The 22,610-nt window shown below is 36.9% G+C and overlaps 1 protein-coding gene across 1 annotated transcript in view; it reads left to right on the plus strand.

The window, feature by feature from the left end:
- Window positions 1-22,610, plus strand: part of myom3 (myomesin 3) — a 72,837-nt gene that overhangs the window by 38,153 nt on the left and 12,074 nt on the right. Inside the window, exons 15-24 of the mRNA XM_084088989.1 lie at window positions 2,655-2,838; window positions 4,422-4,596; window positions 5,652-5,773; window positions 8,044-8,231; window positions 16,219-16,345; window positions 18,157-18,338; window positions 19,473-19,587; window positions 19,672-19,828; window positions 20,981-21,087; window positions 21,437-21,481. Coding sequence (XP_083945115.1) covers window positions 2,655-2,838; window positions 4,422-4,596; window positions 5,652-5,773; window positions 8,044-8,231; window positions 16,219-16,345; window positions 18,157-18,338; window positions 19,473-19,587; window positions 19,672-19,828; window positions 20,981-21,087; window positions 21,437-21,481 — 1,402 coding nt within the window. The remainder of the gene's footprint in view (window positions 1-2,654; window positions 2,839-4,421; window positions 4,597-5,651; window positions 5,774-8,043; window positions 8,232-16,218; window positions 16,346-18,156; window positions 18,339-19,472; window positions 19,588-19,671; window positions 19,829-20,980; window positions 21,088-21,436; window positions 21,482-22,610) is intronic.

Raw genomic sequence — 22,610 nt, forward strand, 5'->3', positions numbered from 1 at the left:
CGGATTCTCCTCTCCAGTACCCTGGCATAGACTTTCCCAGGGAGGCTGAGAAGTGTGATCCCCCTATAGTTGGAGCACACCCTCCGATCCCCCTTCTTGAAAAGAGGGACCACCACCCCGGTCTGCCAGTCCAAAGGTACTGTCCCCAACCGCCACGCGATGTTGCAGAGGCGTGTCAGCCAAGACAGCCCCACAACATCCAGAGACTTGAGGTACTCAGGGCGGATCTCATCCACCCCCGGTGCCTTGCCACCGAGGAGTTTCTTGACTACCTCGGTGACTTCAGCTTGGGTGATGGACGAGTCCGCCTCCGAGCCCTCAGCCTCTGCTTCCTCAATGGAAGACGTGACGGCGGGATTGAGGAGATCCTCAAAGTATTCCTTCCACCGTCCGGTGATATCCCCAGTCGAGGTCAACAGCTGCCCACCTCCACTGTAAACAGCGTTGGTAGGGCACTGCTTCCCCCTCCTGAGGCGCCGGACGGTTTGCCAGAATCTCTTCGAGGCCGACCGATAGTCCTTCTCCATGGCCTCACCGAACTCCTCCCAGGCCCGAGTTTTTGCCTCCACAACCACCCGGGCTGCAGTCCGCTTGGCCCGTCGGTACCCATCAGCTGCCTCAGGAGTCCCACAAGCCAGCCAGGCCCGATAGGACTCCTTCTTCAGCTTGACGGCATCCCTTACTTCCGGTGTCCACCACCGGGTTCGGGGATTGCCGCCTCGACAGGCACCGGAGACCTTACGGCCACAGCTCCGAGTGGCCGCGTTGACAATGGAGGTGGAGAACATGGTCCACTCGGACTCAATATCTCCAGACTCCCTCGGGATCTGGTCGAAGCTCTGCCGGAGGTGGGAGTTGAAGATCTCTCTGACAGGAGATTCGGCCAAACGTTCCCAACAGACCCTCACAGTACGTTTGGGTCTGCCGAGTCTGTCCAGCTTCCTCCCCCGCCATCGGATCCAACTCACCACCAGGTGGTGATCAGTTGACAGCTCCGCCCCTCTCTTCGCCCGAGTGTCCAAGACATACGGCCGGAGGTCGGATGAAACGACCACAAAGTCGATCATCGACCTCCGGCCTAGGGTGTCCTGGTGCCATGTGCACTGATGGACACCCTTATGCTTGAACATGGTGTTCGTTATGGACAAGCTGTAACTAGCACAGAAGTCCAATAACAGAACACCACTCGGGTTCAGATCAGGGGGGCCGTTCCTCCCAATCACGCCCCTCCAGGTGTCACTGTCGCTGCCCACGTGGGCGTTGAAGTCCCCCAGTAAAACGATGGAGTCCCCAGTCGGAGCACTTTCCAGCACCCCTCCCAGAGACTCCAAGAAGGCCGGGTACTCTGCACTGCCGTTCGGCCCGTAAGCACAAACGACAGTGAGAGACCTATCCCCGACCCGAAGGCGTAGGGAAGCGACCCTCTCGTTCACCGGGGTGAACTCCAACACATGGCGGCTGAGCTGGGGGGCTATAAGCAAACCCACACCAGCCCGCCGCCTCTCACCATGGGCAACTCCAGAGTGGTGAAGAGTCCATCCTCTCTCGAGGAGTGTGGTTCCAGAGCCCAAGCCGTGCGTAGAGGTGATCCCAACTATCTCTAGTCGGAATCTCTGAACCTCACGCACAACCTCAGGCTCCTTCCCCGCCAGAGAGGTGACATTCCATGTCCCTAGAGCTAGATTCCGCGTCCAGGGATCGGGTTGTCTAGGCCCCCGCCTTCGACTGCCGCCCGATCCACTTAGCACCGGCCCCTTACGGTCCCTCCTGCAGGTGGTGGGTCCACGGGAGGGTGGCCCCACGTCACTCCTTCGGGCTGAGCCCGGCCGGACCCCATGGGGGGAGGCCCGACCACCAGGCGCTCGCATACGAGCCCCAACCCCGGGCCTGGCTCCAGGGTGGGGCCCCGGCTGCGCCATACCGGGCGACGTCACGGTCCTCCTTTTTTTGGGCATCATAAGGGGTTTTGAACCGCTCTTAGTCTGACCGGTCGCCTAGGACCTGTTTGCCTTGGGAGACCCTACCAGGGGCATATAGCCCCAGACAACATAGCTCCTAGGTTCATTCGGGTACTCAAACCCCTCCACCACGATAAGGTGGCAGTTCAAGGAGGGGTAAAATAATCAAAAGAAATAAGAATAATTAAAACAGTTAAGAATAAAAAAGAAAAGAAAATACAGAACAAAGAGTCGGACGAACAGTGGCACAGTGCTCATTCAGTACATGCACAGCTAAACAGATGTGAACACACACACAGAACAGAAATTAGTTTGATTCCCAGGGAAAACAAATACTTGCTAAATGTTTCCCTTGAATGTACTGTCGTTTTGGATAAATTGTCAATAAATGTAAAGATGCATCGTTTTATTAAAGAGAATATTGCAATACTTTATTTTCACAGATACTTCCTACTTTATGCAAGTGTAATTTAGAGTAAAATAATATATATATATATATCAATATATATATATATACTGTATATATATATACATGTATATGTATATAAAAATATACAGAACAGAAATTAGAAAGAAATGGGTTTGATTCCCAGGGAAAACAAAAATTTGCTAAATGTTTCCCTTGAATTGACTGTCACTTTGGATAAATGATAAATCATAATACTGTAAATGTGCACTGACTGTTGGTTATTTCAGTCCATCACAGGGAAGGAGAGCTGGCACCTGGCTAGCATGGATATGACGGTGCTGTCGACTAGATTTGCTGCATTTGACCAGCAGAAAGGGAAGTCGTACTCTTACCGTATTCGTTCTGTCAACAAGTACGGGATCAGCGAGCCGTCTCTTCCCAGCGGACCCGTTTCACTGGGACAACCACTAGGTGACCATTTTCTTGAAGGAATCGTGCACATAAAAACACAAATTAGTCATTATTTACTCACACTCATGTCATTCCATTTGATGTTCTTTATTGCAACATTAAAGGAGAGTCATAAGCAATCTCACTGATGCTTAGAATGAAACAGTCCAAATGATAGAAAACAATGAGAAGCATGCCTTTAAATAGATTTAAATGGACTATATCCTTGTAAAAAAGCATACTTAAGAGTACTTGTTACGGAAATAATATACTTTAAAAGAATGTACATTTTTCAGACACTTGACTGCATGTTATTTACAATTAAATTAAAATGTATTATAGTTTAAATATGTAATAAATGCAGTATTTTAAACTTGAGAGTGCTTTTTTAACCCACTTAAACATGATTTAAGTACATCTTTATTTGTAATTTCATAATTACTTCTATTGTCTTTGAAATATGGTTAAAGACAGTATACTACTGAATGTACTGACAACAGTTTATGTTAATATAAACTGTACTTTAATGTCATTTCTATTAGAACTTGTATGCCATGCTTTTAAATATATTAATAATAGTGCTGTTAAATTGATTAATTGCGATTAATCGCATCTAACATAAAAGTTTGTGTGTGTATATACGTGTATATATACATATGTGTGTGTGTGTGTATACATGCATATATACATGTATATATATTATATACATTTACAAACATAGATGTGATTAATTGTAATAGACGATACATCACGATGTGTATTTCTTTAAATAAGGTTTAATTTGTACTTTTGGTTTTTACAACATAGTCATGAAAGTGTACTCTCTTTAAGTGACTTTTACACTTTTATTTCATTAATATTATATTATCTGCAAGAACAGTTTTTAAGATTTGAAGTGCACATTCAATACAAGTAAAGGACAGTTCACCCACAGATGAAAATCATTCACTCACCCTCAAGTTGTTCCAACCCGATCTCACGACGATTCGAACGAATTTTTCGAGGTGGCTAATTTGTACGAATTCATACGACCTCACTCGTACGAATTTGTAAGATTTTTGCTAAATCGTACATATTTTACGAGTTGCCCAATTCGTATGAATTCGTATGAATGACCTACCCCTGACCCCGCCCCTAAACCTAACCGTCACTGGGGTTTAGACAAATCGTACGAGTGAGGCCGTACGAATTTGTACGAATCAGTCACATTTTACTCACTCGTATGAATTCTGGTCGCGAGATAACGTTGGTTGTTCCAAACCTGTATGAGTTTCTTTAATCTGCTGAACACAAAAGAAGATATTTTACAGAATGTCAGTAATCAAAACAGTTGTTGGACCCCATTGACTTCCAGTGTTTTTTTCATACTATGGAAGTCAATGGGACCCATCAACTGTTTGATTACTCATATTATTTACATTTATTCTTTTGTGTTCAGCAGACGAAAGAAACTCATACAGGTTTGGAACAGCTTGAGGGTGAGTAAATGATGACAGAATATTAATTTTCAGATGAACTATCCCTTTAAGCACACTTCTTTTTCACAAGGGTAGTGTATGTAAACTTGTACAGCTCAGTGTGGATTTTGTTCTAATGTGTTTTAGGAGTTCCTGCCCCACCAATCGGCGTCCTGCCCAATCGAGACACTAACAGCTCAGTCCTTCTGCAGTGGAAGGAGCCTAAAATAACAGAGGGCATTGTGGGATACTATCTGTACTGCAGTGAGGTTGGAAGTGGACAGTGGCAGACAATCAACAATAAGCCCATCACCAAAACCAGGTCTCTTCTTGTGGTATCTTGTTTAAGAGGCGTAATTATGATTAGTTTATGATTAATTATGATTACAGACTCCAATATTTTTTACTAAAAACTAGGGTTGCACGATATTGAAGAAAATTGCGATATGCGATAACTCTTTAAAGCTACACTGTGTAGGATTTTCTTCCATCAAGCGGTGAAATTGTTTATGACTACCAACTGAATATTACTTTCTAGCCCCTCCCATTCTGAGGGCGTTTTAACTCCTACGGTGGCCGTATTATTTCAAATCTGCCGGCAGTTGCGAGTAATCTCCCCCTCGCATTCGTCACGGTGCCACTGAGTGTCAAAACGCGAAAGGCGAAGCTTGAATTTCCAGGTATGTCCCTCTTTGGCGAATGTATTTTCAAGATGGAGACGCAACATGGCTGCCACCATTCGAGCGACTCGCTAGTATGTATTCTAAATGGCAGATTCTACGCTTACGAGAATACTTGATTAGTTGGTAGAAGTAATTACACATTAATGAGCACATATTTTGAACAAAACAAAGTGTTTTTTGCAAAGAATCAACTTAAAAAGTTACACAGTGTAGCTTTAAATAATGTGATATTCGATATGCGATACGATAATGCTTAAAGTGTGTAAAATAAACTTGAATTATCTTTAAAATATTTTTAAAATTATATAACCTACATGTGTTTCACATTCTTTTTGTGACAAGAAAACATCCCTAAACTTCTGAAAGTGAACAGCAGTGTTTTACTGAAACATAAGAAGTGTTATTTTAACATCAGTGTAAACCACAGGCTTTAGGGTTTCAGGTTATCCTACATTAGGTTTATCTAACAACAGAAACTGAATAATCAACATTGCTTAGTTTTCACTGTATGAATTAAATATACTGATTCTTATTAAAGCTACAAAAGTTATTCAGCCAAGAGCAGTGAGTGATTTTCTCTTTGTCTTTTGTTCATGACCCAGTTATTACAAGCCGTTGCGTATGCATATCACGATATATAGATTTGCGATATTTCGATATATTGTGCAGCTAAAAACAGTTTTTCTTCGCTCAGGTTTACAGTTCATGGCCTGAAGACCAATAAAGAGTATGTATTCAGGGTGAAGTCTGTGGGACTGGCGGGAAACAGCATCTACTCGGACGAGTCTCCTGCCATCCGAGTCAAATCAGCGATAAGTAAGTCTGACCGGCCAGCGAACCAGTCGAGATCATGCAGTCAGACGGCTTTAAATAGGACGCCGTCCCGTCTAAAGTGCCGCCGGCTGTCTGCTTGAGCTCTAGAAAACTGTTTATGGTCTCAGTGGGAATTTATAATTCTCTGAATGAGCTTCCTGCATGAAGAGAGACATCCGGTGAAGTCTTTTGACTTGGGTTAGTGAGCAACCCAGAACATCAGCCATATAGCAATGTGCAAATAATTTCTCATAAGGCATTAGCAACCCTCATATTCATGCCCTAGAAACCAACAGCACTCTAACATTGTGTTTAGGAAACGTAAAAATGTTTTTTACTGTAGTATTCTGCTTCAGACAGAATACATATGTTATGTATTACTACATTATGTATTACAATAGAATACATAATTAAAGTACATATGCCCTTTCAAGCTTCATTACGGATAAAAGCAGAAGAGGCGCACAGGCACAATGTTCTTGTGCTTTACAGACCTAACCAAAGACAAGCTTGTTACTCAAGAGATGTTGAAGTAGAGTCATTCTGTGTCTGGCTCAATCCTGACAGTATCAGGCTTTTGTCTGACGCTTCAGCGTTTCTCTTTGTAATAACGTCTGATTCTGAGTGGCACTCCTGCACTGATGTGTGTTGAGATCAGGACAGATGCTCCGTCTGTTATCATCGAACACCAGAGACGCTTCAGCCACATGTACTGCTGATCAAACCTGCCTTTTTTTATATAGATGATCACATTATCCTCACAGAAAACGCAAGTGCTTTCATTAATTATTAGGTTGACCATAAGTTCCCATCATTCTCTGAAATTCCATTAGAATTGACAGGAGATGATCATTTCATTGAAATGAGAGCGATTGCATTAACATATCATATATCTTTAATTAAAGCCCGGTGTGTTTCAGCCCTCTTTGCAAGCACCTCTCTTCAGTTTCCTTACATTTTGACTTGAATCAAATGCAAATGACATGAACTAAACTAGAATTGAAGCTCCTGAAGGAAGTTGCCTTGCATGCACTTTAGGCAAAAAGTTTTAGGCAAGTTTAGTTTTTTGTCAGTGTTTCTGTGTAAATGAAATGCCGCATTGGAGTCGTTATGCCGGATCTGCAATGTTTGAATGGAGTCTGCATTTATGTTTAGTGGTCTGGACTGAATTCATTGTAGTAGTTTAATTCTTAGAAGTTTTAGACGTTTAAAAGCAGGGTGTTTTAGGAACATTAACATTGTGTTGTTGCAAAAACACTGTAGAAAATAGTGTAGTTTGTATGCTTGCATTTATATGTGAATTTTGAGTTAAAGACTTGCAGACACATTTCATTTACTATTATATTTTAACACAAAATAATTACAACATTCAAATCATTAAATGTAATTCCACATATAATATGCTTGTCATAAGCGATCTGATTTACCTTGGGCGGAAATTAATATTACACACCTAATTTGCATAAGGTTTATCATCTTAGACTAAAACTATTAAAACATTTTTATTAATTAAAATAAAGCTGAAATGAAATAAAATATACATTTTTAGATCATTTTTTTTGAAGAAATGTTGCCTTGTTAAACTAGCACTAAAATTACTAACTGGAAATAAATAAATGCTAAAACTGAACTAAAACAAAAACAAATAATTAAACCTAAATAGTAATGTTTAAAAAAGATAAACATAATTAATTTTTTATTTTAGTTTACTTACTATAATAATAAAAAAGATCAGAAGTAAACAAATAAAAAATAAACAAAAATCTTCAAAATAAACTAATAAGAATAACAAAAGCACATTACAAAATTACAAAAAGTTAAACTAAAATTAAAAGCATTTAATGTAAAAATATAAGCTAATTTAAAATATTAATAAAAAAATCTAATAGTGTATAAATCAACATTGATTTGCATCTTTATGCATTGGAAACTGAAAAACATTCGTCGCATAAAAAGCATTTACTGGAATTTCTGAAAAGACAATGAGGATGCTTAATGTTTAGTCATCTGAAACCAGGACACATTTTTGCATGTGAAATTATTAGCGCATTATCAGGACACCAGGACACACCTCATGAAACCGGGACATTTATTCATCCTATAAATAATTTAGTTTTTTTTCAGCTGCAAAACACTGAGTGAATCAAATAATCACTTCTTTGATTCATTAACAATTAATAGCAAACATGGTGTGGTTCACTTCAGCAGTAATTCTACACAAAATGCAACTCCAGCTCTGTGACCTCTGACCCTCCCTTCCCACATCACTGCAGGTGTGCCATCCTGTCCATCAGCCATCACTGTACTGAACTGCACCGGAGGAGAGATGCTGATTGGCTGGAGAGCCCCGGCCAATCACGGAGGAGACCCTGTGCGCGGCTACTACCTGGACCAGAGGCACAAATCCCAGAGCACCTGGCGGGAGGTCAACGCCAAGCCCATTAAAGAGAGACTATACAAGGTAGGGCTGCTCAATTATGGCAAAAATCATAATCATGATTCTTTTCTTTTTTTCTTTTTTTTTAAATCACGATTATTTGACGTGATTATTGGTGGGCGATATGATCAAAGTCTTATTTCACGATATGAGTCATTTTAAATGTCAGTGAAAATTCACAGTTATCGATACTTCAGCAAAAAACTAATACTAGTTAACTAATGTAAGAAAAAGGTCCTGAAAATAATTACATGAGACAAGTAAACAATCAGCAATTAGAACTAAGAAACTAATTACAAACAAAAAGAAGAAAAAAAATACAAATTAAATAAACAGTGTTTTAAGTTTTTCAGGAGGGTGCTCTAACGGTGGTATTCAGATAAGTAATAGCTTACAACAAAACAATTAATAATCAAATGTAAAACAACACTGCATAGTTTTACTGTACACATTAAATATAGATTAATCCTTATTAAAGCTACTTAAGTTATTCAGTGAAGATCAGTGAGTGATTTTCCTTTGTCATTTGTTGTTTGATTATCATGAATGACTCAGACAGCATCAGGTTTATTAGGCTGCTGTCACTTTAAGAGCTGATGCACGGATCCAATATACGGTTACACACTTCATTTCTTTCTCAACTGTGTATGTTCACTTAAGACAAAACCCACTGTGTTTACGTGAATACTCTCCAAAAAGGCATTTTGATATTTTTGTGTGTATCCAAAGCCTATTTGCTGATCCGAGTGCGCGCACAGAAATCCACCTGGGGAACAGTGTCTCTTTTGTGGCTTAATGCTCTTTTAATAACATCAAACACATCCCACAGTTTAGCAACATTAGACTACATTTAACAACACTCACTTATTTGGCTGATTGGGATGTTAAGTTTGGGCTTTTAGGGAGAAACGAAAGGCTGTGAAGGAAAGGAAAGTGCGCTGGGTGGAGTGTGGCAGCGGCACAATAATCATTTTGCCTCAATTGTCTTGTTTTCATAATCGTTAACTTTCATTTGCTCTCCAGCCACTATGGCTAGAGGTTTTCCAAAGTTAGGGCGTTTTCACACCTGAAAGTCCGCACCAAGCTCCGAACCAAAGGTCATGTTTTGATACATTGTAGGGGAGCGCGGGGCACAACGTAACACGGGGTTAGTTGTAACACGCTTGTTTTAAATACTTCCACACATGCTAGGATGACGAAACTTAGTGTATTTACTAGTTGCCATATCAACACTATATAGAGAAAAAATTGCGCCAAAATTAATAATTTTTTTGGAAGATATCCATAGACATTTATTAAACCATAGCAAAAGTACATTTCTTACTTAAGTTAATTTTTCATCTCTATTTTTTGTGTTTATTTAAAATTAGACAAATCTGATATTATTTTAATCTCCAATATGTTATTTAACAGTTGAGATAGTTCTTTAATGCTTCGCTAACTAGCAGAAGACACTAGAAGGGTTTAAATCCCAGTTGTGCAGGCGGGGCATGTTGTAACACTGCGTTACAATGTGCCCCTATTAGAAATATGCTATTATATTCTATACTTTTATTAATTTTATTGAGAAAACGTGAGAAAAAGGTGAATAAAGACTGAGAGTCAATGTTCAGAAATTACTAATTATTTATTTGTTTTGAACTATGTTGTATAGCTGTGTTTTCATGTGTTCGTAGTCGAAACTCAAAAATTAGTTTATATTTAATTATTAAAAATTGCCATTATTTTATATGAAAGAGTTTTTTAATTGTATTTTATTTAGAAAATATTTTAGTTTGTCTTGTATATTTTTTTTATTAGATCAGATAACATTTTAAGCTGTCATATGTCATGTTACAATGTACCCCACCTATGGGGCATGTTGTCACATTTCACTTCCATTCTTTCGGGGTATATCCAGAAAAAAGTATATACTGTATTAATAAAACAAAAACACATAATTGTACTAGACATGTGGGAAATTAATGTGGGAAAAAATAAATACGCTGAACAATAAGTAGATTTACACAAACTGAGAAAGTCAAAAAGCGTTACTTTGTGCCCCGCTCTCCCCTATACATTCGGTTAGTTTTTGTTTGGTTTCTCATTGCAATTATGCGAGCGCACTAAAGAACTTTACATGACGTACTTGCGTCCTGTCGTCATCATCTGTGTGGGCTGCATCTCGACATTGACTGGTTTGTAAACGGACGTGCGTCTGACGTCAGCGTGTTGTCAAGTCGGCGGGTAACTTTGACAAGAATGAATGAACAGACGCATATCATTGCCACTATTCTGTTATTATTATTACGCCATTACTCCCTGCAGCACCAACTACTCGAAGCTAGTTCAGATTCACCTAAATGAACATCCTCGTTGTGCGAACATTTTATCGTCGCCGGCAGGAGGAGAAGCAATCCTGCGGGAACCACCGGAACTTTCTGTAAATGGTCTGAAAGTCCGAACCATACAGAAAATTCTTTCACACTAGAAACGAACCAAACCTTTGTTCAGTTTGATCCGGACCGAGACTACCTCTTTTCGTCGGACCAAATTTGGTCTGTTTGGTCCGGACCGTGGTCTGGGGGAGGGTTCACACCTGTAACTCTGATTTGGATCAAACTGAAAAGTCCGAAAACCCAGTCCAAACAATGTAGGTGTGAAAGGGCCCTTAGACACTCAAATTTTCACTGGCCACAATTTTTGCATCGATACCATGGGGAAAAACTGCCATATAGATATTTTTAATAATATCATAATTTAACAGCAGGTATATTAGGCTGCCGTCACTTTAAGACCTGATGCACTGATCAATTATTCTGTTACACATGCGTTTTCTTTCTTAACCGTTTACGTTCATTTAAAACATAACTGACTGTGTTTACGTGAATACTCGCCAAGGCCGGCATTTTGACAGTATTTTGTGTATTTGACTGTTTATGCAGCGAAAAAGAACTCAATTTAGTACTAAGAGGAGGATTTATGTGCCGCACTTTGGGTGTGAGAACAAAATTAGGGAATTATGTGCAATATGCGCAATCCCACGCCAAAATCCATGCCCTGTAACATCAACAATATTCATCTGGAGCAAATGAAACAAGTGAGTGAGTGGAGGCGGGTTTGTGTGTCACTCGCTGTCAGAGAGATGAGAGAGAGAGATAGAGAGAGAGAGATGAGAGAGAGAGATAGAGAGAGAGAAAGCGCAGCTGGTATCCTAATCTGTGGAAAATTAGTATTGGAAGCGTTTCAGATATTTCAGTATCAAAATGTATCGAAAAATCGATATTTTTGAAAACACTACATTGCACTTAGTTTATTATTTCAGATGCCTTTTTAAAAGACTACAATTGAAAAATGTATATATAATTTTCAAGTTTGTTTGTTCACTGATGCATTTGCTTACATGCTGCTTCAGCGACTAATGACGAGACCAGCTTAAATCAGTCATAAATAATAATTGTTACTGCTCAAAATTTCATTACAACCATGCAGGCAAATCTGCCTTTGTCTAACTTGGTTCTCTTACTTTAAATGTGTCACCGAGCAACTATGGTGTCCATGGAGACTTAATTAAAAGTTAAAGCAATGTTTATTTTAGATTGTTTTCACTCTTTAATTAGGCCGTGTTCAAGTCTGAACATCATATTATAGTGGTTTGCTGGAAAAAAAAATTCCCAATCGATTGTTAGAACAAGTGATGATTAATTTGTGGAGTGCATGGACAGAGGCCACGGCCTTTATAAAAGCAGGTCTCGTCATTAGTTGCTGCAGATGCATGTAAACAAACGCACCATTTAATTACTATACACTTACTCTATGATGTGTCCTTCATGCCCGCATTCTGAGTTAATTATTGGTTGTTTAAAACAGGACTTTTAAGTGTGATAATGAACAAAACTGTCTTTGACAACATGTTCTTTTACATAAACTATTTTCTAACTGAGTTAGCGTGAATACTAGTTCGTTTTAAATAAATAAAGTGACTTTGGTCTGTCCCACATCAGAGGTCTTGACCTTGTCGACTGCATTCAACGTATAAAATCAAACTATACGTGTCTAACCAAGCCTAACATGTTCAGATGATATTCAGTTAATTGTTTAATTCATCAGATTGGCAAAAAGGTCATATCTAGTCAAAAATTTGAGTGATTTTTAATCATATTTATTAAATATGTAGTATTTATTAATATTTTGAATTAGTTTTATTTTGAGTTTTCCATTTAAATTTTTTATTTAATTTAAGTTTTTGTCGTCAATTTTGTTAGTTTTTATATTTTTAATATTTCTATTTAGCTTTGTTTTATTCTTTGTTTCAGTTTTAGCCTTATTGATCTTAGTACTACTTAGCTTTTTTTCAGTTAACAAAAAAACATTTTTCAATAGTTTTCACATTGGATTTGGGCTGTTGTATGCACTAATATGTCTGATCACTTAGTAATACACTGTAAAAAATGTCTAACCCTCCCAAATCAAAAATTTCAAGTGACCGATAACATCTAAATTTTTCAATTGGCCCAAGTGAAATTCTTGTTGCAATAGTCTGTTAACATTGGCTCAATGAGAAATAATACGTCAGACTAATTGAAAAATTTAGATGTTATCGGTCACTTGAAATTTTTGACTTGGGGATGTAATTTTTTTTTAGTGTAACAGCACACCCCTTAACAAGATGCATGATTTGAGGAATTATTCATATCTGAATCACAAACTTAATGCAATAATCACATCATTACACCTAAATCTGGCTAAAAATAATAGTGTTGCTTGCCTTAGCAAACACCAATAAAGAATCTACAGCAAGTAGGTTTAGTGCCTTTTAGGATGAAACAGAACATGTTTTTTGAGTTGTAAGCACTTTTTCTGTATTAAAATTGAAATGGTTAAAATCCTTCATTCAAAATAGCCACTCATTTTGGTTTATTGTCCCCAATGCTATCTTTAAAAAAACTGGGGGGAATAAACTTTTTGCTAAGTTGTGACTTTGAGTGTATCTCGTTACCAGTTCAACTTTCAGCCTTACATCAGCAAGTTCCGCTCTTTTGGAAACTATTGTTCAAACATAACTTCACGCCTCACAACACTCCAGTTTGGAATAGTAGATATATAAAGTTTGACAGAAAATCTGTATATTTTGAGGAATGGAAATCTAAAGGGATTTGGTTTATTGCCCATTTCTTGGATGATAATGGAAATTTGTTACTGTAATGGAGAGTTTTGTGAGAAATTCCAATTACAGTGTACTGTTAATATTTTTAATAGACTCCTTTAATAGAACCAATTCCTTTACGATTAATGGTTAAAGAAGTCTCCCCAGAACTGAGGCAGCTCTCCTTAGAAAGTTGTGATTTTTGTGATTAAAAAATGTACAAATAGAGTCATTCGAAATTTTATTTTACAGGCTTATTACCCAAACCCAATTAGATGGGAATATGTGCTTAAAGATTTTGATATGGTTGAAATAAAAAAAAATTAGGAAAAATCATATGTCTTTTCCCCTCCCTCCTAAAGCTAAGGAGGTGAACTTCATAATTTTAAACGAGATTTATCCTGATAATGAATTTTTAAGATTGAAATTTAATTTTGATGTGAATAATTGTGTTTTTTGTGAAACAAATATTGAAAATTTAGAGCATGTTTTCTTTTGTTGTGATATGGTGCTACCCTTTTGGATTGAGGTGCAGAACTGGTTAAGATCTAGAAGTGTTGAACTCCCACCCCTCACCTCCACCTTGTCTGGAAAACAAAGAGTGTGATTTTGTTATTAATTTCTTATTATGTTTGGAAAGTCATAAATGCAGATGGTTTAAATCTAAACCCAACTTTAATCGGTGGGTGAATGAGGTTAAACTCTTGTGCAAACATTTAAAATTTGTTAAAAAATAAGAAAGCCCTTAAATTGATTTCTTTTTTGGATACGTTTACATTAATTTAAAAGCCCCTTTTGATTTATTTTCGTTTGATTTCTTTTTGTATTTCTTTTTATTTAATTATTTGCTTGTTCTATTGTGAGTTTCCTGTTCTTTGTACTAGTTATGCTCAACCTAAGGCTGAACAATTGCGGTTATATTCAGAGATTTGATTATGTTTGTTTGTGTTGTTGAAGCATAATAAAAAATAAAATAAAAAAAAACTTTTTCTGTATTTGTGGAAAGTGTTGTGAATGCACATCGCCCTCTGATGGACTGAAATGGCCACAACAACAGCTTTATGTCTCTCTCTATTAACATTTAACACATTTTTATTGGGGGGAGGGGGGTAAAAAGGAGTGTGTTTTTTTTTTTTTTGCTCAATTTGCTCACAGGAAGACTCAAAGTACATTATGTTAATTAGAAAACATTGATCTTTGAGTGTGCTCCGTGGTTGTAGCATGTGAATCCCATGTTAATGATTTCCGCCTCTCATTGAGCAGTCAGGGAGACACACCACCTGTCCAGCCTCATTACACACCATCAGATACACACACCACCCTACACTCAAATCCCTTCCCCATTCCTGACGCCTGCCATCTAGTGGAGCTTCTGTGTCCCAGCAGGCAGCGGGTGGGTGGCCTGGTCTCCACGCTCAACAGATTTGAGCTCTCAGATAAGCCTCTGATTTGATAAGAGGATTCAGGCAACAGTTAATCACGAGTCTAAAAGGCTCTAGAAGGCCTGTGTTCCTAAATCCAATCCCAATTATGTGTGGCTAGGTGGCCACTCGTGGTGATCTTTGCTTCTCATCACAGAAACCCATGTTTATCGGATAAGTACCTCTGTGGGCTAATGGTCCTCCATATAGACATCAACCGGCGGATCAAAACACCGGAGATAAAGGCTTTTCTGGGCAGGCGTGCTATTGTTAACTGAAAGTTAAAGTAAAACCATAAAGAAACATTTTCATTACTTGAAATAATATCAAAATAAAATATTTCATAAATTATTTATTTTTTCAGCTAGTTGCAAAGATGCCATTCCTCATTTTTATTATTTTTTATTTGAAGTAAAATAACTAAAATTGAAACAAGAACTATACTGACATTTTTTTTAAACTAATAAAAATGACAAACATACAACAAAATTACTAAAACTTTAGCTAAAATTATGAAAATTATCACGTTTTCATATGAAATAATGAAAATTATGAAAACCGATATATTAAAATAAAAATAAAAACAAATTCAAAATATGAATCAACGCTAGAAAGTAAAGTTTATTGGGACAAACTTTTATGTTGGCTTGACAAAACCTTGTCTGAAATTTTGTTGAAAATCTTAATGTGTCTAACATCATTTACCATTTTGTTAGTACATTACTAGCATTAATTAGCATGTTGCTAGCATTCCTTACCAATTGCTGACATGTTTCTAGCATGATTTAACATTTTGCTGGCATGTTTTAACACTTTGCTAGTATTTTTACTAGCATGCTTTAGCAAATTTATAGCATAATTTAGCATTTTGAACATATTCCTAGTATGAATTAGCATGTTGTTAGTATGATGTACCATTCTCTTAGCATGTTTTAACATGTTTCTAGCATGATTTTAACACTCCTAACATGAATTAGCATATGTTGCTAGCATTATTTGTTTTGAGCATGTTTAAACTATTGCTAGCATGAATGAGCATGTTGCTAGCATGATTTTACATGTTGCTCGCATGTTTTAACACATTGATAATATAAATTAGCATGTTGTTAACATGATGTAACATTCTGTTAGCATGTTGTAAAATGTTGATAACATGTTTTAAAACATTAATAACATGATTTACCATGTTGCTAACTTGTTTTAGCACATTGCCTGCATGAAGTAGCATGTTGCTGACATTATTTAGCATGCTGCTAGCATGTTTTAACATTGTTTGCATGATTTAGTACAAAGATGCAAAGATTTTAAAGATGCTTTCAGCTACCAATAAGAGTGTCGTCCTCTCATATGTTTTTGATTTTTTTGTTTGTGCTTTGGGATTGTTTTGTCTTCTATTTTAGGTTTCTCTTTTAGGGTTCTTTCTGCAACATCCATTTTTTCTATTATTTGTCTGTTTTGTTTTTAGGTGACAGGCCTTGAGGAAGGGAATTTTTACCAGTTTCGTGCCTTCGCGGCCAACATTATTGGCCTGGGCGACCCTTCTGAACCCAGCGAACTGTTTCTATGTGAGCGCTGGACAATGCCTGAGGCTGGTAAGATCATGCACAGTTACGAATGGGAATTATATAAGGTTTTTTTTCCATTCATATACAGATGCCATTAACAGTTCTAGTGGTTTCCAAATTTCCAATCCTGACTAATCTTTTGTGAACAAAATATATCTTACTCTTTGTATTAATGCTATTATGCATAAGTAAGCAGATGGTATTACACATTTTTGCACTGTCCTTGTTGTCTTCCATATTTATGTGTTTCACTCTGTTTTATGTAATACTTTAGTTGATCTATAATTGTGTTACTCTCCTGTCGATCTGTTTCTCATGTCTGTTATTTGTTCTCTGGTTTCATGCTTTTCAGAAGTGTCCCTATTATGCTATTTTAAAGGTTCCTAATTTTGTATTGGAGTCTCCAACAATAGGTTTACAAGCATCCAAGGTCAAAAAACACTTTAATTTACATATATACATATATGAAAATATACATTTCACATCACCTAATTTCTCAAAGAGTTCATTTGAAGATTCAGTCTCTCTAAACCCCTCCTTTCCTGAGATGCTCTGCTGTGATTGGTCGGACGGCCCAGTCTGCTGTGATTGGTCGACCACTTACAGCGCATGTCTGAACCCAATCTGAATCTGGATCTTTCTCAGCACTTGATACACAGTGATACATATAGTAACAAAGGCATAATTTTTTTGAAGTTCAGCAAAGTGGATTCACAGCACTGAAAACAGTGTCTTCTCAACATGTCGAAAACACAAACCAAACTCTTCCAGTCTCAGCAACAACTACAGTGTTTGTGGGCGGGGCAAAGTAGACCTTGTTCATGGGCAGGCAATGAAGAGCACAGGCTGGCATTATGCAAATTTGATACATTGAGAGACAGAGACTGGAATTATTGACAACTCGTTTCTGCAGTTCAGAATTGATTCTTTCTTTTAGGAGTCAATAACTTTATTTGTCATGCATTTGATCTTTAAAACTTTGCCTTTTACATTCACAAACAGCTTTATTACACACTGCATGAAAGGCAATATCTGAAAAAGCATAAAGGGGCACTTTAAAAACTGTTCTTTTAGCAATTTTGATGAAGAAAGAATGGTTGGATATTTTGGAAACTTTTCTAATTTCATCAACGTAAACTGTGCAGTTCTTGCAAGGAATAAGTTTATATTACCAACTTACATTTATTTCACATTTATTTTTATATTTATTGCATACTAAGTTTTTATTTATTTATTGCACAATTTATTTGATACACTTTTTAATCATAAGAAACAGTAAATGTGATTTGAGTTTCAGTCTTGTTTTAGAAGCTTCTCTGAACTGAATCACATCTGGCACATGGCTTATCATAAATCTCTGTGTTTCAGTTCTTTATATTTCATAATGATTTCATTTTTATAGTGTGTTTCACTAGAGTGCATCTTTCTGGCACAGTGATACAGAATTCAACAATCTATAAAAGTAGTTTATCTTCCATTGTACTGGTTCACTTGTTTGCTATTTTTGAGGGTTATTTCACTTAGAGCACATTCATTTAACAAGAAAGAGTGGAGACGGCACACTGCATTTTTCCTTTGTTTATCAGTTGTATGCCTTGGCATGTTGTGAGCTAGATGATTTATTTCTTTTGTTTTATTGTGACTAATATGTTCAAGAGGAGAAACACAGCTCATATAAAGTGGAGTGAATAAGAGAAATGAATGCATGGAATCTACAAATGTGTAATTTCTTCAGTTTTCAAACAGGTCTCCTGAACACAATTAAAATGAGTTGCGAATGGACAGTCATGATGGAAAAATGAATGAATGTGTTGATGTTTTTCTTAAATTTCTCATAGGTTGTCCATATGATCTGGAATTTAGAGAAGTGAGGTGCAACTCTCTGGTGCTGCTGTGGGCGGAGCCTCTGTACAAGGGCCAATCAGAGATCAGTGGGTATATAGTGGACATCAGTGAGGGGGCGGAGTCTGAGGATTGGACCCCTGTGACAAGCGAGGCGGTGACAGAAACTCATTTAAAGGTCTGTTTAGTTTCTCTTTTTGCAGTTCTTTATCAGGTTTGGGTAATATTCAAAATGTAAGAATTTGAACTGAATTGCAATCTAATTCTTAATTTCATATTCAAATTACATTTGTGCATCAGGAATAACAACTTAAGGCAAGACCCTACAGGTGAATAGGGTGAAGACAAACAACTAATAATTAAAAAATAACTAATAGATATCACTCCTTACATTAATCATTAAAACAATTGTTTTTATGACAAGTTTTCTGAAATTGTTATGTTTAAAGATATTAAAGGTTTTTACAGAGGGGATTTTGGATCAGTGTTAATAAAGTTTTGTCATAGTTTTATTTTGAATTAGTTTTTTTAATGGACATTTTGGTTTAATTTTTTATAATTTTATGTCCTTTTTTTAATTTTATTACTATTTGTAAAAAATATTGCTAATTAGGTTTATTTTATTATTATTTAAAAATTTTAGTGCTTCAACTTAAACTTATTTCATCTTATTGCCAAAGCAACATTTCTCATTTTCATGTGGTTAAATTCTTGTAACTAATATTTATATTTTATTTTATTTCAGCTTTATTTCAATTAACAGAAATGTGTTCAATAGTTTTAATTAATGATAATAACCCTGTATTGTTGGATATCTCTGTTTTTCACTCCATAAATCATAAAATACTGTCAACAGCCAGAAAAATATACATTTTTCACCATATTTTTAGTAATAAAATAATATATAAATCATTGATATATGAAGAAATCCTTCTGTAAAACCCTTCAGAATATAAATAGGAATAAAACAGTAACGTTTGGTGTATGTAAAGCTGCAGAAGTGGAGATTTATGACAAACTCAATGCCTTTAAATATTTGTATTGTAACTTAAATCTACAGATGCAAATAGATATAGAAAATATAAAAGTGGAAACGTTTTCTTTCCACTAGTCTGAAAGAAAACATGTTATGGAAGCAAAATAGCTCAAAATCTTAAAATTCACCAGTGTCTGTAAAAACATTTTCCTGCAGTGTCTTGCAATAAAATGCATCTCAATGCAATTCAGAATAGGGTTTTTTTTTTTTTTTTTTGCATCTAGTCCCAGAAAGCTTTGTAAGAGGAGTGACCTGTTTTCGATGGTTGTTGATCAGGTTTCAGGTCTGAAAGCAGGTCAGATGTACCGTCTCCGTGTGTCTGCTGTGAATGACGCTGGAGTCGGCATGTCTTCTGTGCCGTCTGAGCCAGTCAAAGCACAGACTAAAGCAGGTCAGATCCCTGGAAATCTGCATGATGATTTCATTCTCATTTTACACTGAGTTGCATTTAACTCTATCCCACGTTTGCCACCAGGAACCAAAGAGATTGAGATGGGAGTTGATAATGACGGCTTCATCTTCCTGAGCTTTGAAGCTGCTGATGTGGCTGATGAAGACGTCTTTAAGTGGAATAAGAACTACGGAAAAGCTATTGATGCTGGACGAGCCCGCTTGGAGAACAAAAACAACAGGTCTCATATGCCAATATGAGCACAACAGTGACACTTTTTTCAGTAGCTTTGGTTCTGGAAGTTTGTTTCTCATTTATTTTTGCCATAGGCAACTCCAACAGTTTGTCAATTAAGAGCTCTAAACTGTGAATCAAACCAACCAACATATATATATAAACTATGATTAAACACAAAAAAAGACAGATTCCAAATTTGCATTATTTTATGAGCAAATGATACTCATCCCATGAAGCATTGCACTGAAGTAATCAAAAACTGATGCTACAATATTAAACTATTAACTTAGTATAAATATAAAACAGCAAATATTAAGATATTTAACATGTATATTAATTATCTTAATATATGCTGTTTTATTTATATATATATTTATATGTGTATATATATATAAATATATATATATATATATATATATATATATATTTGTGTGTGTGTGATTTGTTTGAAAGAAGTCTCTTATGCTCACCAAGGCTTCATTTATTCGCGCAAAACTACAGTAAAAATAATATTGTGAAACATTAGCATATTAGAATGATTTCTGAAGGATGAAAATTCAGCTTTGCCATCACAGGAATAAATTATATTTTTAAATATATTCAAATAGAAAACAGTTATTTTAAATTGTAATAATAAATCACAATATTACTGTTTTTACTGTATTTTTGATCAAATAAATGCAGCCTTTGTGAGCATAAGAGAAGCGTGTGTGTGTGTGTGTGTGTGTGTGTGTGTGTGTGTGTGTGTGTGTGTGTGTGCGTGCGTGCGCGTGCGCGCGTGTAATACACCTTAAACATTCTTAAAGGAATTGTCACTCAAAAAATAAGAATTGTCGACATTTACTCAACCTCGTGAGAGTTTCTTTCTTCTGAGGAAAAGAAAATCTGAATCATTAAAGAACATCCTGGTCATTCTTTACCATATAATGAAAGTAGATGTGGACCAAAAATCTTTTATAAAAAGTCCCATAAAGGTAGTTGTGCTGAATATTCCCAGTCTTCTGAAGCCATATGATGATTACTTCCAATCTTCTGTCACAGAAGAAATAAATTCATACAGCTTTGGGTTTGGGTAAATGATGGTGATGATTTGGTAAACTGTACCTTTAAAATAGTCCATAAACCTGATTCAGATGTCGGTCATGTATGTCTCCAGGTCTGTTCTTACCTTCACGGATGCCTCAGAGCAGGATTTGGGCCTTTACACAGTGGAGCTGAGCAGAAACCCTGACGTCTCCTCGAGCTTCACCTTCACTGCCCAGGGTAGATATTCATTTCTATCCCGGCATAATTCATTACCTGAACACGGTGGCATAAGACCTTGTGCATCTGTTCAGCATGAAAACTTGATGCATAACTCGTCTTTTCTTAGTGTGACCCCGGTATTTTATCATCATTCGGCCGGTGATTAATGTTTTGTCGAGCTCCTTTGCCCTAAACCATGTTGTACAAGATCTGTGTATTTTAACACTGTTTGTGTTAGATATCAGATGCATGACAAACATAATCTTTAATCTTGAAATCTCATTTGCAAAGATGTCTGATCATTCTGACAGCAGCCGGTATCTTTGTCTTGAATTTGACTTTGCAATTGTGGTGTTTTCTCTCTCAGATCTGGAGCGCCTGACAGAACTCAGCTGGCACGTCAGAAACCCGTGTAAGTGAATCAAACACTTCAGAAATCTTCAGAGCATCTAAACAGTAAACACTAGCGTTCAGAGTTTAGGGTGTGCGAGATGTTTTAATGTTTTGGACGAAGTCTCTTCTGCTCACCAAGGCTTCGTCTATTTGATCAAAGATACCGTAAAATTGTCAAATATTATTACAATTTAAAATAACTCTATTGTGATATGTTTTAAGTGTAATTTATTCCTGTGATCAAAGCTGGATTTTCAGCATCATTACTCCAGTCTTCAGTGTCACATGATCCTTCAGAAATCATTCTAATATGATGATTTATTCAATTAAATTCAATTGACATTTATTTGTAAAGCGCTTTTCACAATACATAGCTTTACAGAAAATGTTTCTTCATTACAATTTAGAGTCATTTGTTATCAGAGGTGACTGTGTCCAAGTAATGTCCATATGCAGTTATTACAAGTTGTGATTGTAATGATTACATATATAGAAATGTTTATATATATACATATAAGTATAATATATGTATATATGTATATACACACAAACCAGTGGTGTAGTCTACGTGATACGCAGGTATATGCCGTATACCCACTAGAAAAGGCCAAGGATTTCCGTATACCCACTTAAAAAATCGTGAGGATGCGTAACAACTTCGTTTTGTGTCAGAACTTTCACTTTCATTCATAAATTCACCCCGTCTGTGTTTGCGAAGCGACACCGAATCGCGGAATCCAGTCACAAATGGAGCTTGCTAAGCAGAACGTCGCCGAATTTGGCTATTTTTGAATGAATAAATCAAAAGTAGGGCTGTACAATGAATCAAATCTCGATATGGACTAGTGTCTGTGAATATTAAAGTTAAAAGAGACTGCAATTGTTCTACGCGTCTCTGGGAATGAATGAGCGCTCAATGTGTGCTCCACTACACACACACACACACACACACTGAAGCACGCGTGATCACGCTCGTGGTGTTTTCAGCGTTTCACTGTATTGAGACATGAGCTACTACATGTGCACTTCATCGCAGAGCTGCTATGAGAGTCACTTCACGAGAATTTCACCATTTCATTTGATAAAAGTCATTCATTCGTTTCATATACAAACACATAGAAACTGTAATGTCTTTACGACAACCTGTC

Source organism: Abramis brama, assembly GCF_963993115.1.
Source record: "Abramis brama genome assembly, chromosome: 17".
Lineage (NCBI taxonomy): Eukaryota > Metazoa > Chordata > Actinopteri > Cypriniformes > Leuciscidae > Abramis > Abramis brama.